Source organism: Oncorhynchus mykiss, chromosome 2 (assembly GCF_057628025.1).
Source record: "Oncorhynchus mykiss isolate SJ-2025 chromosome 2, ASM5762802v1, whole genome shotgun sequence".
Classification (NCBI taxonomy): domain Eukaryota; kingdom Metazoa; phylum Chordata; class Actinopteri; order Salmoniformes; family Salmonidae; genus Oncorhynchus; species Oncorhynchus mykiss.
This window is the reverse complement of record NC_143023.1, coordinates 6,861,434-6,874,333: the sequence shown is the minus strand read 5'-3', so window position 1 is coordinate 6,874,333 and position 12,900 is coordinate 6,861,434. Positions and strand designations below refer to the sequence as shown.

At 45.6% G+C, this 12,900-nt stretch overlaps 1 protein-coding gene across 2 annotated transcripts; it reads right to left on the bottom strand.

The window, feature by feature from the left end:
• Nucleotides 1–1,138: 1,138 nt before the first annotated feature.
• LOC149984783 (GMP reductase 1-like) lies at nt 1,139–11,914 on the bottom strand. 2 transcript variants are annotated; one of them, XR_016483726.1, is made up of 9 exons: nt 11,604–11,907; nt 8,590–8,709; nt 5,705–5,788; nt 4,605–4,778; nt 4,312–4,377; nt 3,233–3,339; nt 3,007–3,049; nt 2,654–2,813; nt 1,139–1,993 (listed from the first exon to the last, which is right to left on the bottom strand). XR_016483726.1 is itself a non-coding variant. In XM_090186735.1 (9 exons), exons 1-9 carry the CDS (start codon nt 11,688–11,690, stop codon nt 1,813–1,815), a joined length of 1,038 nt encoding a protein of 345 aa, XP_090042861.1. In that variant the 5' UTR covers nt 11,691–11,914; the 3' UTR covers nt 1,139–1,812. The 2 variants fall into 2 exon arrangements, 1 of the variants encoding a protein (XP_090042861.1); XM_090186735.1 differs by having other exon boundaries at nt 4,296–4,377; nt 11,604–11,914.
• Between the last annotated feature and the right edge of the window lie 986 nt (nt 11,915–12,900).

Here is a 12,900-nt window from a genome sequence, read left to right as displayed (position 1 = left end):
TGTGTGTGATTATCATAAAACTGTTTATCATCACAGAAAGCAATTGGATATTTTCAAATTCATTGAGAGAGCGAGAGAGGAGGGAGAGAGAGCGAGAGAGGAGGGAGAATGAGAGAGAGAGGAGGGAGAGAGAGAGAAAGAGAGGAGGGAGAGTGAGAGAGAGAGGAGGGAGAGAGAGGAGAGAGAGAGGAAGAGAGAGAGAGCGAGAGAGGAGGGAGAGAGAGAGAGAATAGAATGAATAGAGATTATTAGACTGTTGTTTGCATCTTGCCAATAATCAGGTGAACTGGCAGAGAAACAGACACCGCCCATTGACTGTTTTTCCCTGAGATATGTATGTGCTAAAATATAAACTTTGTTGTAGATATTATACAAAATAGGATCATTGTTATTATTGTACAATCTGTGATTTAAAAAATGTTCATGCATTGGTCCGCAAACCCCCAAAAAGGTTGTGAAATAACTTTTTTGTGTACCTCATCTGTAAGATACATTTATGTACAACAGGAAACCGGAAACGAGGAATTGAAGACTTCAAAGTTGCTTTTCTAACTGTGGTATTACGGTTTAATTTGTAGGATATTCTCCAATCTGTTCTGTATGATCTATGGTCTCTTTCTTAGAGAGTTTTTGCAGGTTTATGGACAAAATATTTCAGTGGTCATTTTTTTAACGTTTCTTTTAGATTTCAACAAATTTGTTTAAAGAAACACGAAAGAACATGAACAAATGTATTGTCTCTGTATACTCAGAATAATAAATAACAGAGTCAACTGAAATTCTGTCATTCGTCTTTCAAGAGGAGCAACAGAGCAGCTGCTTACTCTAGCACTCTGTATTTCCAGCCTGGTCTCATAGACTACACGTAACATACTCTAGCACTCTGTTTTTCCAGCCTGGTCTCATAGACTACACGTAACATACTCTAGCACTCTGTTTTTCCAGCCTGGTCTCATAGACTACACGTAACATACTCTAGCACTCTGTTTTTCCAGCCTGGTCTCATAGACTACACGTAACATACTCTAGCACTCTGTTTTTCCAGCCTGGCCTCATAGACTACACGTAACATACTCTAGTACTGTTTTTCCAGCCTGGTGTCATATACTACACGTAACATAGTAAATGTAAATCCAGATTTCGAAACACTCAATTTATTATAATATGTTACATTTGGTATGGTTACATAAGACAGAAGGTTACTTAAGACAAAAAACAAAAGTAGAGTGGTTGGTCAGGTTGGGTAGGTGTAAAACATGAACATCAAGCAACCCAAAGGCTGTGTGTATGAATAACATCACAGACAATTTTAGAATTTGATCTAATTAGCAACTTTGGAACTACTTACCAATTTTTTGTTACTTTGCAACTACTTAGCATGTTAGCTAACCCTTCCCCTAACCTTAACCTAACTCCTAACCTTAACCCCTAACCTGGCTAACATTAACGTTAGCCACCTAGATAACTTTAGCCTCAACAAATTAGAATTCATAACATATCATACGTTTTGCTAATTCACAACATATTGTACGAAATGGAAGATGGACATCCACAAATGAATAGCATGCCAAACGTTACACATCATACTATTTGGAGTGTCACGGATATAAGTTTACTATGTTACGTCTACCCCTGAGTCCAGGTTGGTATTTCATTCTGTTTCTCCTCTTTCTGTTTACTGTGTACAGGCAACAAAAAAAACGCATGCATTCACGTAAATATTGTTGTAGATTCACACTTTTACATTTGAAGTTAAATCAGCACAATTGAAACAAGAAAGATTATGTTGTCCATCCGTCCATCCATTTACTACTATGTGAACATGTGGCTGGCCTGCTGTGTGACTCTGATAAAGGTGGTCCTGCGACTGAGCTCCTTCAGTTTGGCAGCTCCTACGTAGGTGCAGGTGGAGCGCAGACCACCCAGAATGTCCCTGATGGTGGCCTCTACATCCCCCCTGTACGGTACCTCCACCGTCCTGCCCTCTGATGCTCTGCAGGAGGAGAGGGGTATGGAGGGATTGAGGAAGAGGGGAAAACTTGTCAATAAATCTATGGTCTTTCCATTGGGTTGATCAGGCACATTGATTTCTTAGGTCTTCGACATCATCAACAGTTTTGTACTAAACAGACCAGAGCTAACTACTAAATGAACATTTTGTGAAGGAAATGTGTGCGCTTGCTTGTAAGTTACTGTAAGAAAAACTGAAAGGATACTGTATTGATATAGTGTGGGCGGAAGGTAGGCTAGTGCAGGGGTTCCCAACCAGGGGTACAAGGACCCCCTGGGGTACTTGAGAAGACTCATGAGACCATAGGCCTTCTGGTAAAATGCACAAGGTGGTACTTCAGGGGTACTCCAGACAGAGCTAAATTCAGTTGGTGGTACAGTAACCGAAGAAGGCTGGGAACCACTGGCCTAGCGGTTAGATCACTGGGCCATTAACCGTAAGGTTGCTACTTTAAATCCCCACCCCGGCAAGGTGAAAACAATCTGTTGAAGTGCCCTTGAGCAAGGCACTTAACACTCATTTCTCCAGGGCCCGGGCTTTGACCTCACTCTCCGAGGGCGTCTCAGGGAGAACGGGATATGCCCAGTTCCCATGTGTAAGACAGGACAGATATAAGCACCCACCTAATGAGTATTGTTTTACCTGTACTCTGCCACTCCCCCTACATGTTTCTTCATGGCCGTGTCAGAGCTCATCCCATAGAACAGCTGGACCTTTCTGCCATTCTTCTCAATGACCTCCCCGCCACACTGGTCGTGGCCAGCCAGCATGCCCCCCAGCATCACAAAATCAGCTCCAGCGCCTAGAATCACACACACACAACCCTGTTGAGAGAGGGTCAGGCAAGGCAGTATTTTTGAGTGACACAACACAATGCATGCGCTCCAAATGCATCCTATTACCAATATAGTGCACTACTATGACCAGGCACCATAAAGAATAGGACACACACACAATGTCACTATGATAGTATGATTTATCAAACCAGGACTCACCAAATGCCTTAGCCACATCCCCAGGACAGCTGCATCCGCCATCCTGGTGAGATAAAACAAAACATATTGAGCAAACATTGTGGAACGTTCAGTGGTTTAATGTCTCAAAGGGAAAGCCAGGCGTAACCCGAGCTCCAGCACCTTTAACCCCTGGGTTCGTTCAGATAGAAATGTTGTGTAGATACATGTACATGTCAGAAGGTTCTTGAGGTCAGAGGTCACTCACTGAGATGATGTGAGCCTTCAGGCCATGGGCGGAGTCTGCACACTCTATGACAGCACTGAGCTGGGGGTATCCCACTCCCGTCTTAATGCGCGTCGTACACACAGAACCTAGAGGGGAATCATGACGTGTCAGTTTGTCAGGAGCTGAATGCACTCAGCTGAAGTATTGTTCTCTCTTGAAGGGAGCCATGGTGAACTCATGACTCCATATAGTGCTCTACTTATAGTGCACTATGTAGGGAAGAGGGTGCTAGAGTAACAGACAGAGTAACAGACAGAGTAACATAGAGTAACAGACAGAGTAACATAGAGTAACAGACAGAGTAACAAAGTAACAGACAGAGTAACATAGAGTAACATACAGAGTAACAGAGTAACATACAGAGTAACAGAGACAGAGTACCAGAGTACCAGACAGAGTAACAGAGTAACAGACGGAGTACCAAAGTAACAGACAGAGTAACAGACAGAGTAAAAGAGTAACAGGCGGAGTGCCAGAGTAACAGACAGAGTAACAGACAGAGTAACAGAGTACCAGACAGAGTAACAGACGGAGTACCCGGGTACCAGACAGAGCAACAGACAGAGCAACAGACAGAGTAACAGAGTACCAGATGGAGTACCAGAGTACCAGACAGAGTAACAGACAGAGTATCGGAGTACCAGACAGAGTACCAGAGTAACAGACAGGGTAACAGAGTAACAGATGGAGTAACAGACAGAGTACCAGAGTAACAGACAGAGTAACAGACAGAGTATCGGAGTACCAGACAGAGTAACAGAGTAACAGATGGAGTACCAGAGTAACAGACAGAGTAACAGAGTAACAGACAGAGTAACAGAGTAACAGATGGAGTACCAGAGTAACAGACAGAGTAACAGAGTAACAGACAGAGTAACAGAGTAACAGATGGAGTACCAGAGTAACAGACAGAGTAACAGACAGAGTAACAGACAGAGTAACAGAGTAACAGATGGAGTAACAGACAGAGTACCAGAGTAACAGACAGGGTAACAGAGTAACAGATGGAGTAACAGACAGAGTACCAGAGTAACAGACCCACCTGGCCCAATACCCACTTTAATGATGTCAGCTCCTGCCAGGATCAGCTCCTCCACCATCTCTCCTGTTACCACGTTGCCAGCCTGACCACAGTTAGACACACACAGACAGACACACAGACAGACACAGTCATAGCATTTAGAATCCCTATACAGCTACCAAACCAACTAACTACCAAACAGGTGATAGTTTAACATTGCATGGCACATCACATTGCACATGTTAGAATATTTGCAGTAATTAAAACGACATAAGCAAATGAAGTCTTGGAAAGCTGTTCAGCTGTGTTAACTTGATGGAACGGCCTCACCATGATAGTGTGTTGAGGAAACCTCCCCCTGACGGTTTTGACAAACTCCACAAAGTGTTCAGAGTAGCCGTTGGCCACGTCCAGACAGACGAATCTGATGTCAGAGACGGCCTCCAGGACGCTGCACAGCTTCTCCAGGTCGGCTTGACCGCTGCCTGAACTGACCGCTACGTGCTGAGGGGGACGGGGACAGGGCGGCAGTGTGAGAGAACAACCAGGGTTGGAAGGATGGAGGTGCTACCGTAGAAATAGAATCATTAGAACGGGTCTGGAGCCTCTGACCACAGCAATTTGACTGGTAAACTCAAGGGGGGAAACTCAAAATGGCTCCCACACATGGCATCATTGACTTGTAAAGGGGTGGCCGTTCTAGCGATTATATTTCTATGGGTGCTACTATAAGCACTCCCATAACAAATCAGAGCACTAGTCCTTATAAGCATTAGAAACATTACCATGGGCCACCCATTGTTTCCATAACAACTCCTGAATTCAATACATTATTCAAACCCTGGGGACACCACTGTTGCATGAGGTCATGAAAATGCTGTATGATGACAATTCTAGCTGTCCTCCAAACATTGTTGTCTGGGATTATTACAAACCTCCAAACATTGTTGTCTGGGATTATTACAAACCTCCAAACATTGTTGTCTGGGATTATTACAAACCTCCAAACATTGTTATCTGGGATTATTACAAACCTCCAAACATTGTTGTCTGGGATTATTACAAACCTCCAAACATTGTTGTCTGGGATTATTACAAACCTCCAAACATTGTTGTCTAGGATTATTACAAACCTCCAAACATTGTTGTCTGGGATTATTACAAACGTCCAACCATTGTTGTCGGGGATTATTACAAACCTCCAAACATTGTTGTCTGGGATTATTACAAACCTCCAAACATTGTTGTCTGGGATTATAACAAACCTTCAAACATTGTTGTCTGGGATTATTACAAACCTCCAAACATTGTTGTCTGGGATTATTACAAACCTCCAAACATTGTTGTCTGGGATTATTACAAACCTCCAAACATTGTTGTCTGGGATTATTACAAACCTCCAAACATTGTTGTCTGGGATTATTACAAACCTCCAAACATTCTGGAAACTTGGCTGCAAAATCCTTCCACTCCTCCACAGTGTAGTGCTTCTGCACGGCGGTGAAGAGAGTTTGCTAGAGGGGAATGTAGAGAAACAAGAAGAACGGAAATTCACAGCGTTACTCCTCTGGCAACTGACCTTTCACAGGTCACACCCTGGCAACCCATTCACAGGTCATCACCCTGGCTACCCTTTCACAGGTCATCACCCTTGGCTACCCTTTCACAGGTCATCACCCTGGCAACCCTTTCACAGGTCATTACCCTGGCGACCCTTTCACAGGTCATCACCCTGGCAACCCTTTCACAGGTCATTACCCTGGCGACCCTTTCACAGGTCATCACCCTGGCGACCCTTTCACAGGTCATCACCCTGGCGACCCTTTCACAGGTCATCACCCTTGGCTACCCTTTCACAGGTCATCACCCTGGCAACCCTTTCACAGGTCATTACCCTGGCGACCCTTTCACAGGTCATCACCCTGGCGACCCTTTCACAGGTCATCACCCTGGCAACCCTTTCATAGGTCATCACCCTGGCTACTCTTTCACAGGTCATCACCCTGGCAACCCTTTCACAGGTCATCACCCTGGCTACTCTTTCACAGGTCATCACCCTGCCCTGGCTACTCTTTCACAGGTCATCACCCTGGCTACTCTTTCACAGGTCATCAGGTTGTCAAGACTTCACTGAAGCAGACCTGGGGATGACTGGACTTGTTGTTGTTGTTGTTGACAGAGAAACAACAGAACCACTGGAGTTTTTCCAGGTCTGATCACGTGGTCAGTAGAAACTCCCTGACCCTTACCATGGCATGTGTCCAGGTCTGATCACGTGGTCAGTAGAAACTCCCTGACCCTTACCATGGCATGTGTCCAGGTCTGGTCACGTGGTCAGTAGAAACCCCCTGACCATTACCATGGCATGTGTCCTGGTCTGATCACGTGGTCAGTAGAAACTCCCTGACCCTTACCATGGCATGTGTCCAGGTCTGGTCACGTGGTCAGTAGAAACCCCCTGACCATTACCATGGTATGTGTCCAGGTCTGATCACGTGGTCAGTAGAAACTCCCTGACCTTTACCATGGCATGTGTCCAGGTCTGGTCACGTGGTCAGTAGAAACTCCCTGACCTTTACCATGGCATGTGTCCAGGTCTGATCACGTGGTCAGTAGAAACTCCCTGACCTTTACCATGGCATGTGTCCAGGTCTGATCACGTGGTCAGTAGAAACTCCCTGACCCTTACCATGGCATGTGGCCAGGTCTGGTCATGTGGTCAGTAGAAACTCCCTGACCTTTACCATGGCATGTGTCCAGGTCTGATCACGTGGTCAGTAGAAACTCCCTGACCCTTACCATGGCATGTGTCCAGGTCTGGTCATGTGGTCAGTAGAAACTCCCTGACCTTTACCATGGCATGTGTCCAGGTCTGATCATGTGTCCAGGTCTGATCATGTGTCCAGGTCTGATCACGTGGTCAGTAGAAACTCCCTGACCCTTACCATGGCATGTGTCCAGGTCTGGTCATGTTGTCAGTAGAAACTCCCTGACCTTTACCATGGCATGTGTCCAGGTCTGGTCATGTTGTCAGTAGAAACTCCCTGACCTTTACCATGGCATGTGGCCAGGTCTGATCACGTGGTCAGTAGAAACTCCCTGACCTTTACCATGGCATGTGTCCAGGTCTGATCATGTGTCCAGCAGTGTTTCCATACTGCCCTCTCCCACCTGGACAAAAGGAACATCTATGTGAGAATGCTATTAATTGACTACAGCTCAGCGTTCAACACCATAGTCTCCTCAAAGCTCATCGCTAAGCTAAGGACCCTGGGACTGGATCCTGGACTTCCTGACGGGCCGCCCCCAGGTGGTAAGGGTAGGTAACAACACATCCAACACGCTGATCCTCAACACAGGGGCCCCTCAGGGGTGCGTGCTCAGTCCCCTCCTGTATTCCCTGTTTACTCATGACTGCATGGCCAGGCACGACTCCAACACCATCATTAAGTTTGCTGATGACACAACAGTGGTAGGCCTGATCACCAACAACGATGAGACAGCCTATAGGGAAGAGGTCAGAAACCTGACCATGTGGTGCAAGGACAACAACCTCTCCCTCAACGTGATCAAGACAAAGGAGATGATTGTGGTCTACAGGAAAAGGAGGACTGAGCACGCCCCCATTCTCATCAATAGGGCTGTAGTGGAGCAGGTTGAGAGCTTCAAGTTCCTTGGCGTCATCACCAACAAACTAACATGGTCCAAGCACACCAAGACAGTCGTGAAGAGGGCACGACAAAACCTATTCCCCCTCAGGAGACTGAAAATATTTGGCATGGGTCCTCAGATCCTCAAAAGGTTTTACAGCTGCACCATCGAGAGCATCCTGATGGGTTGCATCAATGCCTGGTATGGCAACTGCTCGGCCTCCGACCACAAGGCACTACAGAGGGTAGTGCGTACGGCCCAGTACATCACCGGGGCCAAGCTTCCTGACATTCAGGACCTCTATACCAGGTGGTGTCAGAGGAAGGCCCTAAAAATTGTCAAACACTCCAGCCACCCTAGTCATAGACTGTTCTCTCTGCTACCGCACGGCAAGCGGTACCGGAGCACAAAGTCTAGGTCCAAGTGGCTCCTAAATAGCTTCTACCCCCAAGCCATGAGACTCCTGAACAGCTAATCAAATGGCTACCCAGACTATTTGCAAATCAATTTAAGTTGATTTGACTATTGACCAGAGCCCTGTGGGAATAGGGTGCCATTTGGGAATAGGGTGCCATTTGGGAATAGGGTGCCATTTTGGAAAAGGGTGCCATTTGGAAATAGAGTGCCATTTGGAATGCACAATCCCAAACGGTACAGTGCTAACCTTGCTGAGGACCTGTGCCATCTCAAAGGTGCCCGTGGTGTCCATGTTGGCAGCGATGATGGGGATGCCATGGTAACTCTGTTTGGAATTACGGAACGTGAACGTCCTCCGTAGGTCCACCTGTGAGGAGGGGAGCACAGTAACAATAAATAATCCTAGTGTATCCCAAATGGGACCCTATTCCCTATATAGTGCACTACTTCTGACCAGAGCCCTATGCGCACTACATAGAGAACAGAGGGTGCCATTTGGGACGCAAGCCAATAAATCACACATTTTATTCATGAACGCCTATCAAAACACCAAAAGGTACAAATGCATGATTCGAAGAGGAAACCACACAGGCGTTTAGCATTAGAAGTTGTGGGTATACTGCCTGAAGTCAGGACAGTTGACATAACATGAGAGGATTGGGAAGACCAGTTAAGTTGTGGTAATGTATAACATACAGGTGATGTTTGCTGGATTTGCCCCCAGAGTGACGGCCTGTATTAAAACCATTTGAGGGTTTAAAGAAGTTAGAACACTGGTATTGAAGTAGATTATTTTATTTTTTTAACTATTAAAAAAAAACATACGTTCATATTTCTCCCCGAGATGTCTCTCCATCCGGGATAAAATGTATGACAATGCTGGCAACAAATAACCTATTATCCATCCTTTAATCTAATTCAATGACTAATCAACGAACCCAATGGCTGCTAGTGAGTGTATGGCCATATGCTAAAAGCATAATATTGTGTCAACTACAGTAAAACGACACATAAAAAAAAAGCCTTGATCTCAATCCTCTGATGATGATGTCTCATTGTTTCCTCAGCCTGCCTGGGTTCATCATGAATCAGCCTGAGCATCAGCCTGCCTGGGTTCACCATACATCAGCCTTAAATCGGTCCATCATGAAAGCCTGCCTGTGTTCACCATGAATCAGCCTGAGCCTCAGCCTGCCTGGGTTAATCAGAATCAGCCTGAATCAGCCTGTCTGGGTTCCCCGTGAATCAGCCTGAATGGGTTCATCATGAATCAGCCTGAATCAGCCTGCCTGTGTTCACCATGAATCAGCCTGAATCAGCCTGTCTGGGTTAATCAGGAATCAGTCTGAACCTCAGCCTGTCTGGGTTCACTGTGAATAAGCCTGTCTGGATTCACTGTGAATCAGCCTGTCGAGGTTCACCCTGAATCAGCCTGTCTGGGTTCACCCTGAATCAGCCTGTCTAAGTTCACCCTGAATCAGCCTGTCTGGGTTCACCCTGAATCAGCCTGTCTGGGTTCACCCTGAATCAGCCTGTCTGGGTTCACCCTGAATCAGCCTGTCTAGGTTCACCTTGAATCAGCCTGTCTGGGTTCACCCTGAATCAGCCTGTCTGGGTTCACCCTGAATCAGCCTGTCTGGGTTCACCCTGAATCAGCCTGTCTGGGTTCACCCTGAATCAGCCTGTCTAGGTTCACCCTGAATCAGCCTGTCTAGGTTCACCCTGAATCAGCCTGTCTAGGTTCACCCTGAATCAGTCTGTCTAGGTTCACCCTGAATCAGTCTATCTAGGTTCACCCTGAATCAGCCTGTCTAGGTTCACCCTGAATCAGCCTGAATCAGCATGTCTGGGTTCACCCTGAATCAACCTGTCTAGGTTCACCCTGAATCAGCCTGTCTGGGTTCACCCTGAATCAGCCTGTCTAGGTTCACCCTGAATCAGCCTGTCTGGGTTCACCCTGAATCAGCCTGTCTAGGTTCACCCTGAATCAGCCTGTCTAGGTTCACCCTGAATCAGCCTGTCTAGGTTCACCCTGAATCAGCCTGAATCAGCATGTCTGGGTTCACCCTGAATCAGCCTGTCTAGGTTCACCCTGAATCAGCCTGAATCAGCCTGTCTGGGTTCACCCTGAATCAGACTGTCTGGGTTCACCCTGAATCAGCCTGTCTGGGTTCACCCTGAATCAGCCTGTCTGGGTTAATCCTAAAAGAATAAGCAAATAGAACTTCAGATGTAGGACAGAACAGATTAACAGTGTCTCTGGCTACGTCCCAAATGGCACCCTATATAGTACTCTACATTTGAGAGCCCTATGGTGCATTATATAGGGAATAGGGTGTCACACTCACTGCCCCCTATGGGCCCTGGTCAAAATAAGTGAACTATATAGGAAATATAGTGCCATATGGGAATAAGGTGCAAGCCTGACTCTCTCATGTCATGTACTGTAAAAAAAATATATATATAAAATAGAAACACCCACAAATGTAGTTGTTTCAACCAATCCTTATTCAGTAACTGGTACCAAAGCCTTGTTTAAGTTGACTCAACTCTTCGGTCAAAGTGTTACCTGAAAATTTTTAGTAGGCCCAACAATATCTCTAATATGAGAAAATCACGCCGTGTCATGTCTCATATCACGCCGTGTCATGTCTCATATCACGCCATGTGTCATGTCTCATATTTCATTACATAGAGGTATAGGTGTTGACAGGCGCTAGCCAGGCAGAACATTGTGAACTCTGTGCCAGGCAGGCAGTGGGAGAAGGCACAAATAGACACACAAATTGACGTATGCACACACACACACACACACACACACACACACACAAAGACCAACATTCAGAGTCAAACACACACACACAAGCATGCACACACAGGCACACACACACGCCCATACAAGCCCCGCTTATGGGAAGGTGACCTCCACACACACACAGGGAGGGTTACTGTGTTCTGCTGTAGCAAGCGAAGGAACCATAGAGTATGTTCTACACAGATATCCTCTACATCACCAGTTCTATATGGAATCCTATGGTATCTTTCATCACTGACCCTCCACAACTGACCCACCCAACACAGCTGGCTTGGGCTAGTTAGTATGTCATTTGTGATTCAACACAGATTTGAACATAAGACTTGATGCTCTTGGCCCCCTTGGGAGTCCACCATGGCTCCACCTTTCTCTTTTCTGTGCTGACAAGGCAAAACACATTAGACATCTACAACAGCAGCTATAAAGGCTGGTTTATAACACCTTACCTCTGACCTGCTCTTCAGGCTGCTTCTCTTGGGTCTGAACAGGACATCTTTAAAGTCCAGCTTCACATCCACGTCTATCCGAGGCATGATGGCCTGTCACCTCCGGGATGGTCCAATCCCTGTCCCAGTCCAATAAATCAATAATTCTATGAATCACTAGATCAACATGGAGCCTGTGATGTGGTCTGCTGAGACCCAGACAGTAGCCAACCCTGAACCTCCAGATGCATCAAATATTTATAGCATGCTAACAGGCTCTCCCCTCCCAGCAGCACACACACCTATGTCTTTATTTGGTCTCTCTCTCATATATATAACTGAGAGCAGTGCAGAGGGAGGCAGCCGCAGTTGCAGCACTAGTAGAAGTGGTATTGTCACTGGCCATCTGACACACATTCATGTCAGATGGACCTATCACTGCAGAGAACAGCACAGCTGCTGACAGTACCAGGAAGTGCTGGAGTCAGTCAACATCCTCAGAGGGGATGGGGTGAGGTATATACACTAAAACATTCACAAGGTAGGAAACCCCAAAACGTTTTTTTTAATGGGTCACTGAAGGCCAAATTCTGTGCATTACTTTGCATTAATTCTGTGTTATTATCCTATGGATAAAATTATCATCATCATCCTCTTCATTGTATCATTCTATTCATCATCCTCAACTATATAATCAAAATAATTTCTCAAATATTGAGAAAATGGAACCTGAATCACATAATGAAATAGGGTGTATTACCCAACCATACCACTAGGCGGGGAAAGGGAGTTTCTTTTCATGAGGAAACAGCTGAAATACAAACTGTTCCAAAGTCCCACCAAGAAATGTCCTAATGACTGCGGACCGTATTCAACAATGAGACATTTTCCATTTAGTTAGTATTTAACACAAATGATCACCTTAACAAATGATGATATCTTCACCCTGCATCCCATAGGCTACCCTAACTTTAAGGAATTCAACAAAAAGTTATTCAAATGAGCAGTAGTTCACATTTAAGGTTTTAAAAATTTTTTTTTTTTACATTTGTCAAATTCATATTTTATTTCAACCATTTTAAAGTATTGAATTGGTTATCTTTCAAAATGTGACAGAAACATGGTTACTGACATGTCACTTGCAGTCTCTTGCATGGCACATTGCAAAGGCTGGTGGGTTGGGGACAAAAGTAACATAGTGTTAAATGAGCCAAGCAGCCAGAGCAAAGCAGTTAACTCACTGTTCCCCCGGGCACTGAAGACGTGGCTGTTGATTAAGGCAGCGCCCCCCCTTTAGGTTATCAGTAACAGCATTGCT

Coding starts and splice junctions, on each gene's coding strand:
- LOC149984783 (XM_090186735.1), bottom strand. CDS start 11,690: ATGCCTCGGATAGACGTGGATGTGAAGCTGGACTTTAAAGATGTCCTG. Junction 8,710..11,603: donor GCCTGAAGAGCAGGTCAGAG/GTAAGGTGTTAT, acceptor CCCTCCTCACAG/GTGGACCTACGGAGGACGTT. Junction 2,814..3,006: donor GGATGTGGCTAAGGCATTTG/GTGAGTCCTGGT, acceptor GTGTGATTCTAG/GCGCTGGAGCTGATTTTGTG.